Source organism: Chanodichthys erythropterus, chromosome 5 (genome assembly GCF_024489055.1).
Source record: "Chanodichthys erythropterus isolate Z2021 chromosome 5, ASM2448905v1, whole genome shotgun sequence".
Classification (NCBI taxonomy): domain Eukaryota; kingdom Metazoa; phylum Chordata; class Actinopteri; order Cypriniformes; family Xenocyprididae; genus Chanodichthys; species Chanodichthys erythropterus.
Genome location: NC_090225.1, coordinates 14,880,436 through 14,906,340, shown reverse-complemented (window position 1 = coordinate 14,906,340; position 25,905 = coordinate 14,880,436). Strand labels below are relative to the sequence as shown.

Genomic DNA, 25,905 nt, shown 5'->3' with positions numbered 1-25,905 from the left:
AGTGACTAGCTACGTGAAAAAAATTATACGTCACGATGTAAAAGAATTATAGAACTTTCTTTTATAGTTTGAGTCGGTTCTTTGAAACGAGCTGTTCGAACGAACCGATTTGCGGAAATGATTCAGATTTTTCTTCAGCAACAGAAAGCACACGGCCAAACAGCCCCCGGAAACCGTCATTCACAGAACACGATTGGTGAATTTTGAGAGTGACGCCATATACCCGCGCTTTGTTTGGAACGTATGTTCGTTGGCGGGATTCAGGCTCCGGGAACAGACAGGCAGCGATTGTTTTGAGATGTGAGTTTCTTATTTGACAATTACGTATAGTAAAGATGTATTTTTCCGTAAAGACACGATATTATTAGCAGACGCGTATTTAACGTTAAATTATGACTTTGACTGCGGAAAGAAAATAAATGCTATTGTCTGTAGACTATTAACTGTGTTAGCTGGTTAACCTAGCATTATTCTAGTTCATTGGTTGTACGTTAGCAGTTTATAAGAAGTTTATGTCATGCGAGCTGTACTGTAATGTGTCTGTTTGTGTGTGTATATTGATCGTTAACCTCTTTTCTCATTATTATTATTGCTATAGGTCTAATAATGTTACGTTTTTCAGACCATAATGTTTTTAAAAGATGTCACATTATCCAGTTTTGGTAAACTTATTGATAATACTCTGTCTAGAATTGCAATGCAGTTTTCAGGCAGAAGAAAGAAGCTGATTGGCAGCTCTCAGAATGATCTGTATGATCACTGTCTTCAGTTCTATGGACAGCCTCCCCTGGACAACATCTCTCTCACTGAGTTTGAAAACTTTGCAGTGGAGAGGTTGAAATGTGAGTAATCTGCATGGACCCGCTGTATTTAAGAGTTGTTTTTTAAATGAGAATGATTTAATCTTTTACTAATATATTTGTATATTTAATTGTGTGCTTTTCCAAGTGCTCAAGACTGTGGAAAATCTTGGGGTGAGCTATGTGAGAAATTCAGATCAATATTTGAAGAAACTGGAAGCTGAATTTTTAAGTCTGAACTTCCCATATAGGACAGAATTGGTGAGGACACATTCTTCATATACATTTTTTATTTATTTATGTCTTTACCTACAGGGGACACACTACTGCTGAGATTTTGTAGTGCTGCAAATGTCTAACATTCATTGCAACATAAATATTTTTTCCTCACAACAGAAATGACCTTATTTGATGTTAGCTTTTAATGAATCTATAATGAAACTATCCCATACACAATACAATGTTATACCTACACAATTTAAGAAAAGAGGGAAATGTATTTTAATTTTTATGATGCTTTGGTTATCATAGAAAAATGATTAATTTTATGATCACCTTGTTTTTGAAATTCTTTTTTCTGCAAATGCTTTTTAAATGAGTGGACGGCATGTATTTTATATCTTTTTTTTTTTTTCTCCTCAACAATCTGTCCTAATAACCCAGGATGACCGAAAGGTTCAGGCAGGAATATCTGAATATGAGAAACGAAGAAAAGACCATATCTCCCATTTCATTCTACGCTTGGCTTATTGCCAGACGTAAGTATTCTTATGTGCAATTTAGGAAGTACTCATACAGACAATAATTAAAATGGTCAATTATCTTATTTTTGTGTCTAATCTGTCTTTGTTAGTGTGCTGAATTTAAATCTATGAATATGCATTTATGTAACATCTTAAGGCAAGCTCACACTACAAGGCTGTAAGATTACGATGTGGTGTTCACACTACCCAACAAGGTTTCTTGTCATCTGTCATCTTGTTGTCATAGCAGACTAGCATAACTTTCATTGCATGATATAGAAACACCCACCATAATGCCGACAATTTTAGAAAAGCCCACTTTTGTTCTGTAGAGACCTCATGCTAAAATGGCAGCGATCCGGGGGTTTTGTTGCGGGCCTTGAAAATCTGTCTGCGACAGCAAAATCCATCCAACAGTTGTGTAGTGTGAGCTTGCCTTTAGTTGAAACTAAACATAATTAACACTCAAATGCTGGGTTTTGCTCCCAAGCCCCTATTCTTTTTAAATGTATATAATATTTAAGATCATTTATAGGCAAATTTTGAAATGAACATTGTCAGATTTTTATTTCATTTTAATATTGTGTTGGTCTGAGGTATAAATTGAACCATAGACTTTTATTTCATTTTAGGGAGGACCTCAGGCGATGGTTCATCCAACAAGAAATGGATCTTTTCCGTTACCGGTTCAGTTGCCTTCCTTCAAAGCACAAGACTGACTTTTTGCATAAAAATAATTTGAAGTATGAGACGGTGAGGCTATTTTACATATTCATTTCACTCTTGAAACCTCACCAATTCCCTTGCCTTTGATGTTATCAGAAAAAAATCTGTTCATTTGAAGGGTTAGTTCACCCAAAAATAAAAAAATTGTCATCAATCACCATGTCGTTGTAAACCTATAAGACTTTCGTTCATCTTTGAAACACAAATGAAGATATTTTAAGTGAAATTAAGAGCTTTCTGTCCCTCTACTGACAGTCCACGCAGCTACTTTGTCATTTCATCAAAAGTTCATAAAGAGATCATAAAACTAATCGGTCCCACTTTATATTAAGTGGCCTTAACTGCTATGTACTTACATTTAAATTAATGATTTGATACAATGCACTGATTGTGTACATGCATGTTTTTACATTGTACTTATATTTGAAAAACACCTGCATCTGTAATTAATTTCTGTAATTACATTTATAATTACACTGTTGACCCATCCCTTACACCTAACCCCCTACCCTTAAACCTACCCATACCACCAAAGCTTTCCCTAACCTTACCCGTATCCCAATTCAATAGCAGCAAAAGTGTTTTGCAATTCAATATGAACCCAATAAGTACATTTTACTTATTTTTTGGTGTAAGTACATAGTAGTTAAGGCCACTTAATATAAAGTGAGACCAACTAATCCATATGAATCAATGGTTTAGTCCAAATTTTCTGTAGAGACTGGATCTCTTTATATTATAAACGGATTGAATTTAGGGCTCTTATTCAAAAATATACAGAAGCTCAATCGTACTTGCTTTACGCGCAAGAACAAACTTCATTGGTTCTTGATTAAGCTCAAATGTGCTGCTTTAACACACGAGAATGAACCTCATTGGCTCTTGCTCGTCAAGCAAGCATGTTTGAGCTTCCGTTTACTGTATCTGATTTGTGTGTTGATGAATGTTTATATGTAAATAAAAGCCTACTGTAACTTCAATCTGTTCATTATATAAAGCGATCGTGTCTCGACAATTTGGACTAAACTGCTCAATTCATATGGATTAGTTTTAAGATCTCCTTATGAACTTTTTGAAGCGTCAACATGGTAGTTGCGTGGACTGTCAACGGACAGGTTTTATTATAAATATCTTTATTTGTGTTTCAAAGATGGGTTTTGAACAACATGAGGGTGAGTAAATGATGACAAAATGTTCATTTTTGGGTGAACTAACCCTTTAATTTAGATTATAAAATGATAAAGCTGAAAAATAATTGCTATAACTAACTTGATCCATTTTCTTGATCTGTTGATACATTTTTGAGGGGTTTTTTTCTTACCGTTATTGGAAGTGTGTATTTTTACAGACACAATATAATAGTGATTCCTCATTGTTATCTGTCCTCATCAAATTCAGAACTCTTGTGATGCTCCAGCTTCCCAACATATTGCTGAAAGATTACTTTATTACTTCATACTTCAGTATACGCCCCTGCTAAAACCTTGATTTCACTTGTTATTTCTAATTTGAAAGATCCCATCATGATCATTGATGTTTTAGACTTGTACAGGGCCCAGTGGAATTTAAATGCGTTTTCACATTCAGTCCTCTAGGGGGCAGTTGTTCTACACTTAAAACATGGCTCATCTTTCAGTTCCACTCTTAACAGTCCTAATATGTTTTCAGTGCAGTGGCTGAATGCTTGTGTTTTCTAGCTATAAATAAATGCTAATGTTATTATGTCAATGAATAAATGCTTAATGATATATTTTGTCATAACCTTTTTATATAATTTTATTAGCTGTTGTTCTCTAAATTGTGATGATAAATGTGTTTTTCTTGCCGAATGTTGTCCTTGCTTAAATTTATCTCTTCTAGTTACTTGAAACTAAATGTCAGCTTGTGCTATTTTTTTTCCCTTTCACTTAACAGGTAAGTGCAGAGGAAAAGAAAAGCTTAAAAGACAAGCTCATCAACTCCAGTTATGGATTAAGTGGAATCACAGTGGAAGAATATGATTTCTACAAAGTAAGATGATTATAACTATTTCATGTTGAGTCTCTGAAACTTTGTTAAAGTAAAATAAGACCTGATGAAAGATTCACTTTAAATCATTAGATTCATATACACCTAGTTAGTTTATAATGCATGTTCTATGGGTTTTAAGTGCTTATCTCAACTAAAATGAGATTTTATTATTATTTATTGACATGCCTTTTGAATCTTTTTAAGTTAGCATAAGCTGATGTATGTGCATATTATGTATGTGCAGTAGATTTAAAATATCTGTTATTAATAAAGTTTTTTTTTTTTTGTCAGGTCCCATTTCAGGATGCCCTGGATTTAGTGCGCACAAGGAAAGTCTACTTGCTTGCTGGCAATGCCTACATTCCCCACCAAGAAATTGTCGCGATTGTTCTGAACGACTTCCGCACAAGACTGTCCAAAGCCCTTGCAGTAAGTAACTTGGTTATTTTGAGTTCAATGTTATTGATGCTTCTTAAAAGGTGCAATGACACTGAGGAATTAAGTGACGTATGTAGTCACAAAATGTAGTCCTTTCCCACAACAAGAGAGAGATTTGCATCTGGCAGTTCATCTAAGCTGACTGAGGATGTTTGTTGTAAACAGGGCCTATGCTATGTTACTTTAAAGGAAGGCATTATTGGGAGGGATTGTACTTTATATGAGTTTGGGAATGGGTTGAGATTCACTCTGAATTCAATTATATAAACAATCACACATTTAGCATGTATTCCTTCACTAAAATTCAAAGGTTTTCTGTTTTTGAAGGGTTCTTGGGGTGTTATTGTAATCTACAGAAATAGAACTTGTAGCTCACAGTTAGAGTTGATGGAGAAAGCTGCGTTAAGGTGGTCTTGGATGACTAGAAAGGTAACGTGATGGAGAGGTTATAGCAGTCATGAGATTGCTTTTTTTTTAAGGTGTAGAAGAGTGGGCGTCAGAGATGATAGTTTGGAGAGGCTTAGCGTAAAGTGCTTGATGGCACACACTGAGAAGTCATGGGTCATTTCCACCCTCAGACGGAGATTAAAAGGCGGCTAGGAGATGGAGGAGGTCACAGGGAGGGTTGTTGGTCAGGAAATCAAAAGCAGCTTTTCTGTTAGCTCCTGCCAAGATTGCTGTACCCACCGTGGAGGCGTCTCGATTTTATTTTTTATTTTTTCCCCAACCCTGCCAAATGGCAGCAAAATGTGCTTCCCTGAGATATGCTATTATCCTTTTGAAAAACAGTGCTTGTTTATAGTCCTACCATTGAGTTTCTCCCCTTGCATCATATTTATAACGCATGTAAATGTAATGTGTGTCAGGAGATTCCCAGCAGACGGCACATTGTGGGCTTTTCATGCTTGACGTGGGGCGTGAGCTTTGCTGCTTCCTTCCTTGTTGTCTTTTGTTCAGCAGCAAGCACAAACATTAAAAAAATATACAGGATCATACAGGCTTAATCTTTTGAATAGGAAAATATTGCACTGTACTGAAAATGATACATTTGTATGTATTTTATGTATGGAGTCTGTAAGATATTGTATTCCGCACGGGTGCATTAAATTAATCAAATGTGACCATGAAGGCACTTGTAATGTTACAAAATATTTCTGCTTCAAATTTTTTAGTTTTATTCACCAAAAAATTCTGAAACAAATTTATCTTTGTTTACATAAAAAAATCTTAAGCAGCACTACTGTTTTCAACATTCATGATGATAATAAGAAAAGATTCTTGAGCACCAAATGAGTATATTCATAGTTTTCATGTAACATCAAAGTCAGACCCTTTTTGGAACACCCACCTGGAGGGCAAAACAAGGCTTTCCTCCTTTGCCCGCCAATCATTTTTTACCAGGTTTGTAAAAAAACTTTTAATTACTAATGTAGTAAGATGGTGACATAAAAGGACCAAATTCAGTATAAGGCACTTTAAGTGATTTTAACGTTTTTAGTGATTTTAAAATACTGCAGCAGACGCTGTATATGGATCACAAGTGCCAAAAAACTGAGATGCGCTGCAGTTCTATGGATGTTTTACCCTTCAGGGGTCTCATTTATAAAGCGTGCGTATGCACAAAACGGGGCTGGAAGCGTGCGTACGCCAGTTCCCGCGCAAAGGTTGTGATCTATAAAAACAAACTTGACGGGAGAATGTGCGCACCTTTAAGCAAACTTTGAGCCGCGCGTACGCACATTCTGGAGACAAAGTGATATGAATTGAGATAGTAGATGTGCTACTTTCGATCACTTTTCCAGTGACACGCTGTTTTATGACAGCGAGGAGCGCTGGGAGCACAATAATTCCTCTTTAAACTAAACTGCAGATGTTATGACAAAATATTTTTTCGAGAATGACGATCAGTGATGCACACTTAACTTAGATATTATGGAAAACACTGCTGGATTCGGTGGTCGAACGGTCCGTTGTCCAGTTTGAATAGGTCAAAAGATAATATCTTACTGTACAGCCACAGCTGCATGTCATCTTCAGACATTTACCATTTGAAGGATATATTTTGAGGAAAACGGTAAGATTTGCATGTTTTCTTTTTAAAATACTTTGTCAGTGACGCGCCGAGTCAGACAATTGTATTTACACTGCAATAAATAAGTAGTCCGATCTGTTTCCACTAAAAATAGCCTATAAACTTCCTAAAATATATGTTCACCTTATCAGCAAAACTGCATAAATTTGATTTGAATTGTTTAAAACTATTTAAATACTATGTGGCCAGTGGAAATGAATGAATCAACTATCCTAAAACCTTTATCTGAAGTATTTTATACAATTTTGTTTTTATGGATATTTTGATATATTTATTCTAAAAGAGGATATTGGATGATCTTTATCAATATAATGTGTGGCACAAATGGCATTTATAGTCCATATCTAATATTTTCCAATGTCTTGTACCTTTGACGGTGTTAACCATGGTGTCACGTGGTTGGGAACGTGTATGGAAGTGATATGCAGATGAGGTTATGCATAGTAAAACTAGGCGTCGTAAGCTCCATTTATGGTTATTTCGGGGAGGAGACAGGGTGGAGATGCACGTACGCACAATCTTCCGCTGACTGGGATTTATAAAGGGATTTGTGCGCCGGTTCTGGCGTACGCATGGTTTTATAAATCTGATTTGTTTTGTGCGTACGCAGAATCTAGCTTTTGCGCATACGTACACTTTTAGTAGGGATCTATACTAAATCTATACTAGATACTTTTAGAGTTTTATAAATGAGACCCCAGGTCTCTGTGCCAGTCACATGACTGAAAACTATGAATTTGAGGGATTTCTAAAGGAACATGTTATAATTAAAGGGTTAGTTCACCCAAAAATGAAAATTCTACCAACTCATTATTGGCCAGCTCCTGCTTCAGCAGCCCACGCATGTGTCGTAGTGCTCACGTGAACAGCGTCGGCCAATACTGAGCTGGCGTTCTGATGTAGAATCCGGAAGCTCTGAATTGTGTGTACAATGTCAACAGCATAGGACACTGAGATGGAAGTGAAGAAATAGTTGAATGAAGTCATTATTTTTGTTTGTTTTTTGTGCACAAAAAGCATTCTCATCGCTTCATAACATTAAGTTTGAACCACTGTAGTCACATGGACAATTTTAACGATGTCTTTCTGGGCCTTGAAAGTGGTAATACCATTGCAGTCTATTGGAGGCCAGAAAGCTCACGTATTTCATCAAAAAAATCTTAATTTGTGTTCCGAAGATGAACGAAGGTCTTATAGGTTTTGAACGATTTGAGGGTGAGTAATTTTTGGGTGAACTAACCCTTTAAGGCTTTGCTATCACAGGAATAAATTATATTTCGCCTGTGCTTACATCTAAAATATATTAAAATAGAAAACTAATTTAAGTCGTACAATATTTCACAATATTACTATTTTATTGTATTTATGATCGAATAAATGTAGCCTTGTTGAGCATAAGAGAAGTAAAATCTCCCTTAGCCCAAATATTTCTATTTGTTTACTTTGTGGAGGTAATGCAGTTTAAAGATTTACAGTGCTCTGTTTTTCTATCAAGGTTTTGATAAGCATGAGTTCACCCATTATATCATTGAGGTTATGTATAAAATAACACTCTAAATTTGAAGTGCAGTTTAAATATTTCATCCGTTGTGCAGAACGATGTGGTGGCTGTTAAGGTAATAGCTGCCTGTTTGTCATCTTCACTCCATTAATATCTGAGATTCAAATGAGAGTTTCTGTGATGGTAAACAATGCAGCGGCAGGTTTAATTGCTGCTATAACTGGAGAAATTAAAATGTGCACAGGATATTGGGAACAATAATAAATCGGGCAGCTTTGTGAACTCGGATTACTTAACAACATTAGTCTGCCCAGCTTGGGTTTAATTGGGCATTTTAATTGAAACCGGGGAGCGGTTGTGTTCGGTTGATCACTGGTAAGTGGAGAAGAGACAGGCTTTGTGCATTTAGCGCTGGCATGTAGTTTGCATAAATTTTCATTGCACTTTTGGGATTGTACACTCTTTGTGTTATTTGAAATGTTTTATAGGAACTGTACCGTACTGTTTCTGAGTTTTGTGTCACACCTCAATGTTGGATATTGTGATTGTCATAGATGGATGATGCAAAATTAAGAAAGGCTCTTCTCAGCATGGTAAATTATCTTTCAGCTTGGCAGATTTTATTTATTTTTTTATCTACATGCCGTCTCGTCAAGGCTGGCCATCAGAGTGAGTCTGCCAGGCAGTTGGACAGCTGGTGGGATGGGTTTATTTCGGCAGAACGTTCTCTGAGAAAAGTCATTTGAATTATTATTTGGTAAGCTCTTGTCCAACCGAAGCGGCGAACAGACACAGCTAGTAAACAATCTCCCTCCTGCCAGTATATTGAAGCTCTAGAAGCTTGCGCATTAATCCATCCTGGCTAATGAAAACATATGCTGCCTGCACATTTTCTTTTTGATGGCGTTCGGGATGGCCACGCTGGAAGAAAATGAAATGTGTCAATCTTCATATTCCCGCCGACTCCATAAATCAGGCCTGGAACGAGTCTTTTATGATACTTGGAATCATTTCCAGAGACACTGTCTGAAATCAATTGCCTGGTTGAAAATCCTTTACCAGGTATCACCTAGTGTAGCTCTGAAGTACCATTTTAGTAGAGCTGCCATTGAGCAGCAATTGTTACAGGTGAATATTTCCAAAAGTGAGAAAATACATTCATTTCCTAAATTGACCATTGAACCAGTTTCCTGCCCATAAATGTTACATTCATTGATCTTATACAATTTTTTCTTTTTTTTCTTTTTTTTTTTGCTTTGTGATGTGTATTATATTGTGTCAAAATAATGTTACATAGCAGGCTAACATACAGTATTTGAGATTTAGTCAAAATTGCAAAAAGGACATAGTCTTGAAACCATCAGTAAGATGTTGTTGAAAACTACAAACCATGAATATATGTAGTTACATTATATCTTAAATTTCCAGCTTGTAGCAGTTTTTTCTTTTGCAGTGGGGTCAGTGAAAATTCAGGAAAAAGATGGAAAAACCCATTCTTGTTGAGCTTTGTATTTCTTTTTCTCCTGATTATTATCCTATCTCTCTATTCTGTATCTAATGAATCTAAAAGCCCTATAAATAGGTCTGTGTCTGGATGGTAGACATTGCAATTTTGTACCTCATGTTTCATTGACTTCCTGACAAATGCTGAAACTTAGTTTCGTCTGAAAGTTTCAAAGGTTCCCCTGGCAGGCAAGCTGCAACTTGCCAATTACAATTTAAAAGCCATGCGTCGTGTTCGGTTTTCAAAAGCGCGGTCACCAGCCAGCAAAAAGTGGTGAAATACAAAGGTAGTCATGTAGAGTTAATTGTGTCCATGACGTACAAATAGAACGTCTGACATGGGAATCCGTTCTTAATCAAAGCTGAGCTGCGGCTTATGGTCCGACATTTAAAGCGCTATTTCCATCAAAGTCACTGTAATTCCCTCTCGTTGTTCAAAAGTCATCATGGATGAAGCAGCTCGCTTGGTATATTTTCAACACTTTTTGAAAATAAGACCTCTAATATAATGAGACTGTCCATTGATGGAAATTATTATTAGCCTGAGCCTTATAAAGCATGTTAAAGACTTCCCCATCTCACTAATTCTTTTTCTGTCATATTGGTAATGAGGTTTGGTTTAAAGCTTTTTGACTTTCACACTGTCTATTTGTGCTTTTCAGGGCTTTTTTTTTTTTTTTTTTTGCTGGTCAGGCCAGTAGTTCAGATTTGTACTAACATTTTACCAACAATTAGGGATTTAAAAATGGGTACATTGAAACTCTATATGTAAATTAATGAAAAGTAATAAACCACACTTTTGCTGGCAAATGATGTCATACTCTGTGGCACTTTACTGATTTGTAACTTTTAACCCGTCTAGCTGACCCTCTTCTTATTTCAACTAAACCTCACTGTTAGCCAGTTAACATTGTCTTAGTGATATTTAAATTAGCATTGTTTTCAACAACAATGCATACTTTATCAGAGGAAATCAAATATTTAAGCTTGTATGACATAAAACACAACGTCGTCAACCGTACAGTGTAGTCACATTTCAACACTGGCCTGGGCAAGTGAGGGTTCCATCAACGTACCTGAATATCTCTTACAGTAACCATTAGGGCTGGGTAAAAAATATTGATTTCTCGATTTTAATCGATTCTCATTTTTACGAACCGATAATCGGTTCTTGGGATTTAAGAATCGATAGTCTAGTCTGATTTCAGTTGACGAATGAGCAGAATATGTAGCGCCTCCCATCCAATAAATCGCAGTAATCTTTGTGCTTTGGTACTTTTGATATGAAGCAAAGTCTCAGATTTCAAATGACGTCCATCTTATTATGAGATTTAAAAAATGAACACCTGTTTAATGTGACGTGACAGATCACTGTAGCGCCTCAGTTAAAGAGAAGCGGCAACACGAGCGCATGTGAACATCCTCTCCTCCGCTTTAATACCAGTTACAGCGTGAAGTAAACATGACTAAACATCTGAAGGTATGTTACAATATACAGTACAACTTACCGAAATCTGTATCATGCCTTGTGTAATGGCTCAATCAGTGTTTCAACCTCGGAAAGACGTCAGTAAAACAGCTTGTAAACAATGTCACGTAACGTCACATTTACTTCAGTAAAACATATTCAGTGACCATAGACTCATTAGTCAGCTAGAAAAGTGTACTCTAGAAAGCAACATTCTAATAAATATAGATATGCACTGTTACATATTGAAGAACATTAAAAATTATAATCAATATTTAATGCATGTTTGAATAAATCAGTTATGACAGCCGCGATTTAAATGTTTGTTTCAAAAAAATGAATTGGAAACTAATTAAAAAATTTGTGCTTAAGAATGTTGAAATATTTGGTAATTTATGTTCTCTGGATGTTTTCCAGATTTAATTACTTGCAAGTTTGCTGACGTGATCATGTCAGGGTTCTTTTTTCTCATTAAACAGAGCTAGTTCTAATTATAAATCTAAAAATATAAGTTCCCTCTCTGGTGTCTGATCTTGTGTGTTTACCTTGATTTGCAGGATTTTGACTTCTAAAACTAAACTTGACTGAAATAACAGGCTGCCTTTCACTAAAACGGTAGGAAGTTTCACTAAGGAAGTTTCACATCTTAAAAATAGATACTGGCAATTTGGGGCATGCATAAATCTTTCATTGTTAGAAGTGTTTGTGAGAGGGAAACAGTTTTAGATATTTGAAAGTTAGATTTTGGGTTCATCCGAGAGTTATTACTTTAATTAATTTGGCACAAAATAATGCATGTTTAATTAACTCTGTTTAAATACTTTGGAAAGGAGTCAAATAAGTTCTAAAACATCTTTTCCCCCTAAGATCTCAATTTTTTGTCTTTATAAAACAAAGAGCACAGTATGCACTGAAGACTGTTGGTTGAATTCAGTTCTGTTATCTAGGGATGACAGAATGGGATTGACTTTTTTTTTTTTTCCTCCTCATTCAGGTGTTTTGCTTGGTCTGCTGTATATACACTACCTTTAAAAAGTTTGGGGTCTAAGTTTTTTTTTTTTTTAAATAAATAATGCATTAATTCATAAAATCATTTTTTACAGAAAGTCTATTTCAAATAAAGGCTCTTCTTTTGAACTTTTTATGCATCAAGGATCCTGCAAATTTAGTTTTGCCACAGCAGAAGTGATCTTAGTGTATTACAATAAAAAATGGATTTGTTGAATTGTAATAATATGTTTTTCAATATTAATGTAATGTTTTTACTTTGAGCATAAGAGACTTCTTTCAAAAACATTTAAAAGTCTTACCAACCCCAAACGTTTGCATGGTTGTGTATAATGAAATAAATAACAGTATAATAGTTAGTGGTATACCAAAATGAAAGTTCTTGCCCAAAATGAAACATTTTAATTTGAAATTTTACCCGGTACCCGTCTTATTTCTTTTTCACTATTTTTATTAAGTACAAATGAAATTAAAATACTTTTTCAGGTGCAGTAGGTCTATTTATCAGAAGAATCTGTAACTACTGTTCATTTTATTACTAACATTTCAAATCAATAATTTTTTAACATATACATTTACAGATTTTTAATAGGCTATAAAATAGTTCTAATTACTTTGTTTTATGATCTGTCCTGACAGTGATTAGTAAATAGGATAAGTTAATTTTACATACTTTCTTTTCATCTATTTTGGATTTTTTTTTTTTGTCAGTATTGGGCTTGTAGTTCACATGGGTAGGGTACTTGTACTGTGTGTGTGTGTGTGTGTGTGGATGACCATGTTTGTCCTCCATCACCAATAAAGACATGGCAAAAACCCTGACTTAGTTCAGTGACCACAATATCCTTTCATAGACTTCAGCTTTGTTGTGTTTCTTTTCTGAGAGCCTCAACACACAAAGGTGTGTTTGTCATATCAGCTATAAATGTGACAACCTTTTCTGCTAATACATCAACCATCATGATTTGCATTTACATTAGATCCAATTAAAACAATTTCACATAGTTTGTCAGACAGGTTTTCCAGCCTGCTTTCTCTTTCGCCTATCGACCTAAATTGTCCTTGTTATTTCTGTTGGTTGAAATTGCAGTGCAACTCCAGTAATTATATTTACTGTAACATAGTAATGTTATGCCTCCAATAACGTTGCTCTTTCTAAGTGATACTCTACAAAGATAATCAGTTTTTAGCAGTTTTTCCACACCCAGTGACTCCAGGTTCTTCTGTTGAATTTTGTGAAGTGTTTCTTTTTATCACCAGATTGTGAAATATTACCTTGTCGCTAGGCTTCACACACTTTCAGAAACTAAAGCTTGACCTAATTGAGTGTCACCAAGGTAGAGTAGAAAAACACAGGCACTTCCACTCTGCCTACCAACAATTCAATTAAAGCTGTCAATCCAGAGCCTAATTTTAGCCATTTGGCTGTAGCTGGCGTGCCTGGCTAGGGCTGTGGAGGTGCCGATGGATGGATGGACACATGCTGAAGAACATGGCAATGTCGAACTCTCAATCATGCTGGGTCCTTCCGTAACTGAAAGGCCATCTTGAACAGTTGAAGGTTTATTTTTCCCTTGTCCTCTCGGGTGATTAATGAGCAAGCATGGCTGTTGGTTGTCCAGACAAAGGGTTGATGCATTCCTCGCTTCATTATCTGATCAATGCGGAAGGGACTCTGATAACAACTAGAGTCAATAAAGCTTCTGGGATTGGCTCTGATTTACCCGTTTTTTTTTTTTAAGTGGTTCGCACCAGTGAGTCATGAGTATCTGTTTCACTCTGAACAGACCAATATTTAACTGTATCTTAATTAAGTCAAGTATTTAAATAATTTCCTCATGGAAATTAATCAGTTGGCTGTAAATGAACTTACTTAAACTATATATGCCGCCTTGTGATAATGCTGTCTGCTAGTGCATTAAGCAGTAAATTATAACAGGACTGTTAATAGATGGATTAATGCAATTGAGTAATTTTGAACGGAACCTTCAGTGCAAATCGGCATCAATTGTGTAACTGCGCAAATATGTAACTATGCATACACAAAAGACATTGCTGGAGTGTGTGTAGATCTAAAGTGTGTCTGCATTTTGTATGACTCTTACCTATAACATTTGAGAACTATGGTCAAAGCACTGTCAGGGCTTCAGATACAAGAGTGAACACAATGATGCCACTAAGGTGTGTTACAGAATGAAAAAATCTAAGGACAGAAACTAATAATAATGGTGATTATTCTTAGTTATTATTGAAATGTAAGTTCAATTAAAAATAATATTGCATAATGTATTCCCAAAAAAAAGCATTGATTTACCGTGCTTTTGTGGTAATCCTATGGTAACCACAGGTAGGGTTGCAAAGGGCCGGAAAGTTTCTGGTAAATTTCCGGGAACTTAACCTGGGGAATTTTGGAAATATTCCGCTTTGGAAACTTAACAGGAATTTATGGGAATTTACGGGAATTTATGGGAATTATTTGGAAATTTTGGGAAATTTATATAACTATAATATTTACATAAAAAGTATCATATAAAAACAAATATAAACATTTTGTTTGGTCATAACATGAAATAAGTTATTTATTTTTCGCATTCAATTAATTTTGATTTAATAAATATGTAAAATATATTTTTATTGCAGCAATTATGTGTTTATTTCAGTGTCACATGATCCTTCAGAAATCATTCTAATATGCTGATTTGATTCTCATTTTATTATCATTGTTGGAAACAGTTGTGCTGCTGAATATTTTTTGGAACCTGTAATACTATTTTCAGGATTCACTGATTAATAAAAAAGAATAGAATTTATTCAAAATAGAAATCTTTTCTAACAATATCACTTTAATATCACTTTTTATCAATTTCACACATCCTTTCTGAATAAAAGTATTAATTTCTTTAAAAAAAAGGGAAAAAAATTACTGAACCCCAAATTTTGAACAGTAGTGTATATTGTTACAAAAGATTTCTATTTTAAATAAATGCTGTTCTTTAAATGTTTTTTATTCATCAAAGAATCCTAAAAAAAGTATCACAGGTTATAAAATAATATTAAGCAGCACAACTGTTTCCAACATTGATATCGGAGTATCAAAGCAGCATGTTAGAATGATTTCTGAAGCATCATGTGACACTGAAGACTGGAGAAATGATGCTGAAAATTCAGCTTTGCATCACAGAAATAAATTATATTTTTATGTATATCAAAATAGAAAACCATTATTTTATTTGTAGTTATGTTTCACAATATTACTGTTTTTTTGTTTTTATTTCTGTATTTTTGATCAAATGTGTATGTTATGGACTGGAAGAATGCACAGTGCATGCAGGGTGTGTGGCCTCAATAGCCCTGCAGTATATAGTGTGCTGTGTGAATGTGATTTGAAGAATGTACAGGGAAAAAAATTTAACTAAAATTGCATTAAATCTGGTTGTTTTAGCCAAAATTATGCTGCGAGATGTTCTTTTCAACAACATTTAAGTACACTGTTATAGGCTAACCTGTAACTTTGTAAATTCCCTGTTTATTCCCATTAATTCCCGTTAATTCCCATATTTTCTTGTTAATTCCCATGGAAAGTTTCCAGCTTTGAAAATTCCTGGAATTTTGCAACCCTAACCACAGGTAAAAAAAACTAAATAAAAAAAAACTAGATCTGCCACAAGAAATGTTATAATACAGAAATAAGAAATGTTTCTTAAGCAACAGATCAGCATATTAGAATGATTTCTGAAGGATCATGTGACACAGAAGACTGAAAATTCCGTTTTGCCAACAGACATCTTTCAAAAACCTTAATTTTGTGCTGTTTTCTGCTAGTTTGTGCAGCCCTGTTTTACTTTTTGTGTTGTTGACAATCTATTCCTATTGCAGGTAAAAACTGTAAAAATTCTGCGCTGCCCATCTGGAGCAAATATCTTTAAAGTCGGTGTAAAACAAAATTAAATGTCACACCACAGAAAAATGTTAACCACCAGCCAAATTTGAATGATTTAAAAAAACAAAAAACTTCACAATTCAGTACTACATAGTTCAAAGTCTTTGTAACCTGTTTTCAGCAATACATTTCTAATACTTATAATGCGTTTAGAAACATCTCTGAATTGCCTTTACATGGACTTTAATGGGAAACTCGGAAGAAGGTTTTGCAATGTAATGGCATCAAACTGGAAAGGCAGCACTTGTATAAATTTAGACTTATTCCTCCAAACATCACGAGGCATTGTGAAGGAAATGTGTAATTGAAAACGCATCCAGTTCTATATTTTTAATTCTTTCACGCTCTACCCACAAGTTCGGAGTCCAGTGGTGCTCTGCTGTTGATTTATGATTGTGTAATGCCAGGCTGGAGATCTCTCCCACTCTGTGCTGTGCCAAATGTCCTGATGAATGCTGGAGGAGAGAGATGACCTCCTTGTGGGATCCAGATAACAAGATTGATTTGGGTTTCTTGTCGGCAAGTCTTGTCTTGGATGTAATGATGCGAGCGCTCCATGCATTTATCAAAGCTCCACTTGTAGTCTTGTCTTCACTTAAATGCAGAACCGGGAGCGCTTTAAGTAGTTTCCCATTTTGAGGGAAGAATGGAGCCTTCAGGCATGTTTTATACAAACAGGTCCACAATACAAAAGAAATAATTATTTTAAAAATATCTCTGGAGCACAGGCATCAGTCTCATATCACAGATGTCATGAGAATCAGGCCTTGACAATTAACAGGATTTATTTGTGATGTATTTTATTAATTTTTAAGCCTGTTCGGTAGCTGCAATTTAATTGTGAGACTGAGTAATTGAGAAAGCATGATGCATTGAAACTTGCAGAAGAGTTTAGTAATGAAGTTAAATATTCAAAATGTTCCATTGGAAATATCAAAATGATTGAATGCTTGGGAAGATTTTATAATTATGTGCCTATTTTATGTTTGTGCCAATATACAATATAATGCTCCTTGAATTATGAAAGGGGCTCATCATTAGATGATAATGGTCATGTGTGAATTATTCATTTTATTAAAGACTGGACTGGGCTAACATTTAAGTTTATTGCATGCATTTTAAACAGATAATTTTTCTATTTAAGCCTTGATGTTAATGTGACACATGATGGATGGTTGAAGAATGATGAAGTGGCAGCAAGAGTTGGGTCTTTCTCTTTTTGTGGAAGTGAAATGTTTCCAAGAAGAACGCTTCACACACTCTGTGCGCCTCTCAACACCACCCACTTGTGAAATGCGGTTGTCGCTTCAATTTTCCAATTTTCCTCTCACAAAAAGCCAGGGCATCTGAAAGGCACTTGAATATAAATATTTTAGGGTTGTAATTATTTGAGGGGGAAGCATTGATATTTAAATATTAAAGGCTTCGTCTCTCAGTATGCTGTGACAGTATTTAGATGGGCTCTCAAACTATCTTATTGCACAAAGTCTCAGACGTCTGTTACAGCATTATATTATGGCTCACGTATGGATGGGTGATTGTATTTTCGGCTGTTTTATTAGCATCTTTATTTCTGATTCAGTGCTGGATCTACATGCTTGACATTATTTACCTTTCAGTGGAAGGATTTTTCAGTTTGTTGATGGTAGGCTAGTCCTATAATTTAGTTTATTTTTTCGCTCATAGTGATGGATTCAGCCAAGAAGATTGCTTGAAGAATTGTATATATCTTTTGTATTATCTTTCTGCCATTTCAGAATAAGTCATAAGAATTTTATTATGATGATGATGAAAGATGAAATTACTGTTTACCAAAAAGTGCTGCTTGTGTGATATAGAAGCACCATTGTACAGACTCTGAATTTTCAAATAACTGGTTTTAATTTCCAAAGAGCAACCACAGTGTGAAATATTGTGTAAATATTTTTATTTTATTTATTTTTTTTGCATTTTGAATGTATTGTGTAACATGTAAAAATTAGTGTATTTCAGTAGTAAAGGGCATAAGTGTGCTGGTTGTTTTTACTTACTTGTACTGCTTAACCTTTTTTGGAAATGGCATTGTTTCCCATACATTGGTTTATTTTTGGTAGCCCGCCACAATATCAACATTGACCACCACAAATAGGTTTCAGTGCTTCCCATTCATTAACTAGACTTTGGTGGCCCGAAAATATACTTCTCATAATAACATAAAAGGTCTTTAATGTCGTGTTTTGCGCACTTCCCTCACGCAATCAGCACGTGATCAGCTCTGTGTCTCAGTTCGCACAGTGAATGAATGCAGTGAACTCCGCATCTGCATGTGCTGAGTTTAGCATGCATTTGGGAACGTAGCAGCACCAGTTATGTATTATTTTTACATTTGCATAGTTGACGATTACAACATTTCTCTAGATTTGCTTTTGCAAACTTAAAATAAAAGCTTGACTACAGTTTCCGTCAAAATAAAAGCTCACGTGTTCATCTCTTTCAATTATCGAAATTAGGACACAACTAATTGTGAAAGTTTCATTTATTTTTCAGTGCATTTGTTTTAAAATATATGGCTATTACTGTATGAATAATTGTATAACTGTTATTGTTATTATTATTATGTAGTGTAGGGCTGGACAATAATTCAATATTACTATACTGTATGTCTGTATTTAGTGTGGTGTTATTATTATTATTATTATATATTTTTTTTTTTAGTTTTGTGTTGTTGGAGTCAAAAACAGAGCGTTGTTGGAGTCTAGACTTCCTAGACTTAAGCCTGTTTGTTTTTCTATAAGTGAACATGTCAGATCATAGCATCAAGGGAAATGTAAAATTGACCTCCAGTGAGACATAACCTTTGAGTTTGCTCTGCTCTGTCTGTTCATCCCCCAAGTACCTCATGGCTCTGGTCGCACAATGAGTCAAGGCCACTGAACTGCACAGTGTAAGGAGGCTGGAATTGGATCACTGTTTGCTTTTCATATTACACTGAATATGTTTAAGGACTGAAGATCACAATGTTAGATAAACTCACAAACTCGCCTCCGTACAAACTCTAGAGTACAGTACATGCCAATGTGTACAAAATACAGACCCAGCCCATATCTTTCCTGGGACAGATCGAGTAGAGTGAGTAAATTTGAGACCATCTTGGTACAACATGAATGTACTGTAGCAGTGTTTATATTTTCGAAAGCAGCTCTCCTGCAGAGCAATCATGGTATACTGGAGATCTTGCCTTTAAAACATTGGCAACTGTGCATCGTGTTAGCAGTAGGGTTGCAAAGGGGCAGAAAGTTTCCGGTAAATTTCCGGAAACTTTCCACGGGAACTTAACCGGGGAAATTTTGGAAATATTCCAATTTGGAAACTTGACAAGAATTTACGGGAATTTATGGGAATTAATTGGAAATTTTGGGAAATTTATATAAATTTATAATATTTATATAAAATGTATCATATACAAACATAAATATAAACATTTTAACACATGAAATTTCTTTTTCGCATTCAATTAATTCTAATTTAGTAAATATGTAAAATGAATATTTTTATTGCAGCAGTTATGTGTTATTTCAGTGTCACATGATCCTTCAGAAATCATTCGAATTTGATACTCAGTTACTGTCAATGTTGGAAACAGTTGTGCTGCTTAATATTTTTTTTGGAACCTGTAATACTTTTTTTTTTTTTTTTTTTTAGGATTCATTGATGAATAAAAAGTTAAAAAGAACAGTGTTTATTCAAAATAGAAATCTTTTCTAACAATATCACTTTAATATCACTTTTTATCAATTTCACACATCCTTGCTGAATAAAAGTATTAATTTATTAATTAATTTAAAAAAAAAGAAAATAAAGGAAAAAAATTACTGACCCCAAAATTTTGACTGGTAGTGTATATTGTTACAAAATATTTCTATTTTAAATAAATGCTGTTCTTTACATTTTTATTCATCAAAGAATCCTGAAAAAAGTATCACAGGTTATAAAAAATATTAAGCAGCACAACTGTTTCCAACATTGATAATTGAGTATCAAATTATCATATTAAAATAACTTCTGAAGGGTCATGTGACACTGGAGTAATGATGCTGAAAATTCAGCTTTGCATCACAGAAATAAATTATATTTTAATGTATATTAAAATAGAAAAACATTATTTTGAATTGTAGTTATATTTCACAATATTACTGTTTTTTTTTCTGTATTTTTGATCAAATGTGCATGTTATGGACTGGGGGAATGCACAGTGCATGCAGGGGGTGTGTCCTCAATATCCCTGCAGTATATAGTGTGCTGTGTGAATGTGATTTGAGGAATGTGCAGGTAAAAATTCAACTGAAATTGCATTAAATCTGGTTGTTTTAACCAAAATTATGCTGCAAGATGTTTTTTTCAACTACATTTAAGTACCCTGTTTATTCCCACAAATTCCCGTTAATTCCCATGGAAAGTTTCCAGCTTTGAAAATTCCTGGAATTTTGCAACCCTAGTCAGCAGTCATGCACAATTTCTTAGGTTTCGTCATGCCTCCATATAAGAGAAATGACCTCTGATTTGAGTGTTCAGATGGCAGTGCTGGTCTTCTCACAAAATGTGTGAAAGTTCTGAAAACCTTGAAGTGTCGACAAAGTATCTTTTGTGTTGAAATCCAGATCCTTTTTGGAAAGTCAGTCAGTGATCTATGCGGACCAAAGGAAAGTAAATGATCCTGCACCATGCATCAATTCACAGCAGTCAGCCTGCTGTGTGGTCTGCCAAGTTTTAACGCCAACTCTGCAACTCTGCCACTGTCCCTGAGCTCCGGTGAATTTGCATGGAATGACATTTTGCTGTAACGCTAACAAGAGAAGCTGGTGTTTTCAATCAATCAGCTTGTGAAAGGCTCTTGAAGTCAGCACAGGTATTCTGTAGAAAGTGCCTGAGATTATTGTGCTTACACAGCAAGAATGATGCTGGTCACCAAGGTTACCGCAGAATTATATCCGAGTCTGTCTCAAGGACCCTGCAAAGCTTATTAAGATATACAGCTTGTAATTTTGGAGCCTGCCTTTTGGGTTAAAAGTTTCCTAGCTCCTTTAAGCCAACTCAATTAATTAACTCATTGTAAAGTAATGCTCAAAAAATAGCCTTTAATGGTTCATCTTTGCAGGCATTGTGTGTTTCCAGTGTTCTTGTAGTTTTATTTCCTCGTTTCTCAGCTCACCTTCAGTCCTTAAAGCAAAATTATTCCCATTCAAATGCTGTTAGAGCTCGACAGGTATGAGTGAGCACTCCAGACCACATATTAAACTGTATTTCAAGTATTAATATTTTGAGAGCTGAAGCAAGCACACAGTAGCAATCTTTTGGCTTGCTGTTGCAACTTTGGTGCATCTAATGTAATGCTGGAAAAACATTTGGTTTGGTTACAGTGTTCCCGCAGGACATTAAAAAGTCTTAAATATTTGTATTGTTCATGCTAGGCATTCCGTTTTAAGATGAGGTGTTACATTTGATAAAAAAAAAAAAAATGCTTTTAGGTTTTTGGTAGCCTACCCAGTTCACAACTTGACTGTTACGTACTTTTATTTTATGTAGAACATCACAGTACACGCTTCACCAGAGATGAGTCAAGGATGGTGAGTCGCTTGAGAGAAGAGAGTGGACAAATTCGAGCAAAAGGAGAGAGTGCAAATTGAACTCTCAATAGCTTGAAGATGACCAGTTTTGGAGATGGTTGGCATGTCCATTAAAATGGGCTGTTTGAAAAAGAGTGTTAAAATCAGGATAGAAAATAACATCTAAATTAGGATGGTTGTTGATGTGAAAATCTTGATACCATTATAAGTTGACCTCAGAACATTATAATTAAAAAAAAGAAAAAGAAAAAAAAAGGCAGCACATGACCCCTTCAAAAATATCTTAAAATGTTTTTGATTTGCAGCAACCCTGTTATAAATTTGTAGTATATTTGCTAAAAAAAAATCTCATGATCATGTTGGGGTTTTTTAAGCCATTTTCAGAAGCTCTACCATCTATGCAAATGCAATGTTAATTTGTTCCCCCATTTGGGAAATAAATTGCCCTTATACAAGTCTTGAAAGAAACTACTGCTGACATACACTTTTAAAACATGTTTTGTGCCAATTCTGTTACATTTCAAATGTTGTGGGATTGAATGTTAGACAGCAAAAATGTCTAACAACATTCTTGGCTAAATAAATCATATTATATTTAGTATTATACATCGATAGCATTATATTTTGCAGGGCTTCAGACTGTGCCTAAAACGGTTGCATTTGCGACTAAAAATATTAATCTGCGAGTGATATTTTTGCTGAGGTCGCCATTGGCGACCATACAAAAATCACACGTTATGACTGTAAAATTTGCATTTTGTTTGTGTTCTGTGACCAGTAGCCTAGCACATCATTTGTTGTGTAGACGTAATTAAATGAGATGCAGGATGTGAAAGTTTCAAAATATGAACGGGTAGGGAAAATATCACATACCAAACAGACGCCAAAGAACTAGCATTGATAAAAGCCAACTGTGTTGTCGCCTCGCGTCGCCTGCGTTGTTGCAAAACGGCTGCATTTGAACACACTGTTCTGCTTGTGTGTAAAGGAGACAACTGTCTATTTCTTCATATAAATTTGTCTATATTCCTCATTCAAAAATGGAAAAAGGCTCTACAGACTGCAGATAAAACACACAATGCAGCGCATGCTTACCGTTTTGAATATCAAGCATGCTGATCACTTTCGTTATTCCACTCCGCTCATGCTCACCATAAATTTAAGGTCATAAAAAGTCTTCAGTACCTTAAATGGTATAACAAGAGTATTAATGTGATTTATTAACTTCAATTTCATTAAATAAATGTGAGCGCTGCATATTTTAAAGTCAAAAGATGGTGCTCTTGTGCGTTCTTCAGGCTCTCGCAACAATGCTTCAGAGAAGCTCTTAATCAATGATTAGCGCACATTAGTCTAATGCTGATCAATTGAGACCAATGAGAGTGGCGCATTTGATCACATGCCTGGAAATGCTGAAGTTACAGTAAAACATGACTTGGTGGCGCTCAAGCACAAAACGGTCTTGCTGAGCACACATTGATACCAAGACGATGAAGAGAAAGTAAGTAGATGAGGAAGACCCCTACAAACTATCCCTGCGTCTCAAACAGCTCCCTAGCTTCCTAGGTCGTGTATCAGTATACCGTGTAAATGAATGTGGTCGACTCCCTGATCAGTGCCCTGACTACTGGACTTGGGAGCTGATTGAGACGCACGCTATGGGTGTTCTGCCATTTATTGGCCACACCAATAGATGTGTATTATTTCTGTATTTTTACTGTTTGTTTTTTTTCTTTTACATTCAAGAAATATAGTTGAGAATGTCTATTTCATAAATATGTTTATTTGCACTACCGTTCACTTGCACTACTGTCATTGTGACTTATTTGCACTACCGTTTCTGACTACCATCTCTCATATGTCGTAATATGTCTTGGTTATGAACACAAAAAATGTCTCAAAACGCTGGCGATAAACGCGTGCGATTATTCGTCCTGGTGTGTACAGGCCTTAAGAGTGCAGGGACTAAAACAAATTCTGCATTTTCTCAAATGCATTTTAAAGTACTAGACAGTAGGGCTGCACGATTAATCGCATGCGATTGTCATGCGCATTTCGTCAGTAAAGCCGGTTCCCTGATTACTGCTAAATCGCCATCACCTGCTTTCAAATGGAGCGGCATTTAATAGACAGAGCCGTAGTTCACTGACAAGCCATGCAATATAGTGTTCATTATCGAAGGTGATTCATCTGCGATATGAACGCGATATTGTGTGGCTTATAAGTGATCTACGGCTCTGTCTATTAAATACCGCTCCATTTGAAAGCAGGTGATGACGATTTAGCAGTAATCAGGGAACCGGCTTTACTGACGAAATGCGCATGACAATCGCATGCGATTAATCGTGCAGCCCTACTAGACAGTTACATTATATTTCAATATAAGTTAAATGGACGCAGAGATATTGTGTATATGACCTATCAAAATGTAATGTTGTTGAATCTGATATTCTTATTGGGAAAAACAAACGTTTAAATTTTTAATTTGGCAAAGATTTTTAGGCAAATAAAAACAAAAATTGTTGGAATGCTTTTACTTTTTTGTGTAACAATGCTTGATTTATTTTAAATTTGTTTTTTTAATCTTATAAGCTGCACACTATCTGCCTCGTGTTAGACATGCATCCTGCGTCTCTGTATCTATGTTGGGCAGATTCCCCTCAGTGGTTCCAGTTAATCTTGTCAGTTTTGGTATTGCTGATTGCTTATCAAGATGCTGATGTCTCTACCAACAAAGGGGAGAGAACTTTTGCAGCCTCGTTCCAGACTATGCTAATCCAACACTCAATATGGCCTATCTGGGGATTTATGAAAGCAACAGTGGGCTTTCTGATTTACGGCTTTACACGGATCCATCTTCAGGAACATGTGGAAAGGTCTGCTCAATATGTTATCATCGAATCCAAACATTTAAAGCTTGTAGCGTGGTTTTTCAGGATTTAAGCAGCTTGCAGGTTGCACAGAGTAGCCTGTCCGTTCACATAAATGTTGTTGTTGTTGTTGCGAGTTTATGGGTTTTGAGAGGTTTGTCTTCTCTAAGGTCTTTGACTCTTTCAGCTGTGCCACATAAAGATGTTTAGGACTCGAAAATTAAGCCATTCTCTCATGTGCTGAACCATGTGATTCCTTCATAAGGTTTCTACTCTCAGTAATGTATTTTTGTAAGCTGCTTATAAAATTGTATGAAATGGCAGTCAAATTCTCTCCTTGAAACCCAAAGCTGAGTTTAGTATGTTCAGAAATTAATGTAAGTTGGGTGTGTATATTTGTAGGGCTGCCCCCGACTAAAGATTTTTTCTAGTTGCCTATTAGTTGTTCATTTAAGCCATTAATCAACTAATCACACATTTATATTAATTTAATTACTCAAATAAATACTGAGGAGAATACTAAACCATAATGAACCACCATACTAAACCACAATACATCATAACAGCGATGGGCAAAATATCTGTTTTTGATGATGCAATGAAATGCACCAAATGTTTGGCCAGGCTGTCACAGAAAGAAATTAAGAGATTTTGATTTATTTTTTTGCATAGTAAAATAAAACCTTGAAGCTTTTATGTGTTTTTCTTTTGCCAAATAATTTTGTCAAATAAATACCCTAACCAAGTTTACTATTTTGTTCTTCCCTCATATTTAAAAAATATATAAAATACTTTCCTCGTATTTTAATAGTTTAATCAAACTTGTAGGATCATTAAAAACAAATTTCCCCATCACTTTTGGCCACTACTGTGTGTGTGTGTGTGTGTGTATGTATATATAAAACTTTAAAGTTTGAGTTTGAAGTCATACTAAACTGTCCTTTGGTTTAGAGGGGGCCATTTGGGATGACAATTTCATATATGCAATACACAAATCTCTCCCCTTTTTCATTTGTGCTTTTATTCAGTATCTTTAAGCCTGTGACAATCTCATTAGTGATCTTTACATCGACAAAACCTTCCCAAAATATAAGTGTGTGCTGTACACGCTGTTATTCTTATTAAATTGGCCTCTTGCGCTCATAATGCAGTGCGGTGACTGTACCTTCCCTCCACTAAAGATCACCATACTCCTTCTGCATA

General features: G+C 35.3%; 1 protein-coding gene across 1 annotated transcript in view; it reads left to right on the top strand.

Moving 5' to 3' along the window:
- Positions 1-205: 205 nt before the first annotated feature.
- Positions 206-25,905, top strand: part of prim2 (DNA primase subunit 2) — a 63,433-nt gene continuing 37,733 nt past the window's right edge. The window contains exons 1-7 of the mRNA XM_067385244.1: positions 206-300; positions 691-842; positions 949-1,061; positions 1,464-1,558; positions 2,176-2,296; positions 4,184-4,279; positions 4,571-4,708. Coding sequence (XP_067241345.1) covers positions 698-842; positions 949-1,061; positions 1,464-1,558; positions 2,176-2,296; positions 4,184-4,279; positions 4,571-4,708 — 708 coding nt within the window. The 5' untranslated portion in view covers positions 206-300; positions 691-697. The remainder of the gene's footprint in view (positions 301-690; positions 843-948; positions 1,062-1,463; positions 1,559-2,175; positions 2,297-4,183; positions 4,280-4,570; positions 4,709-25,905) is intronic.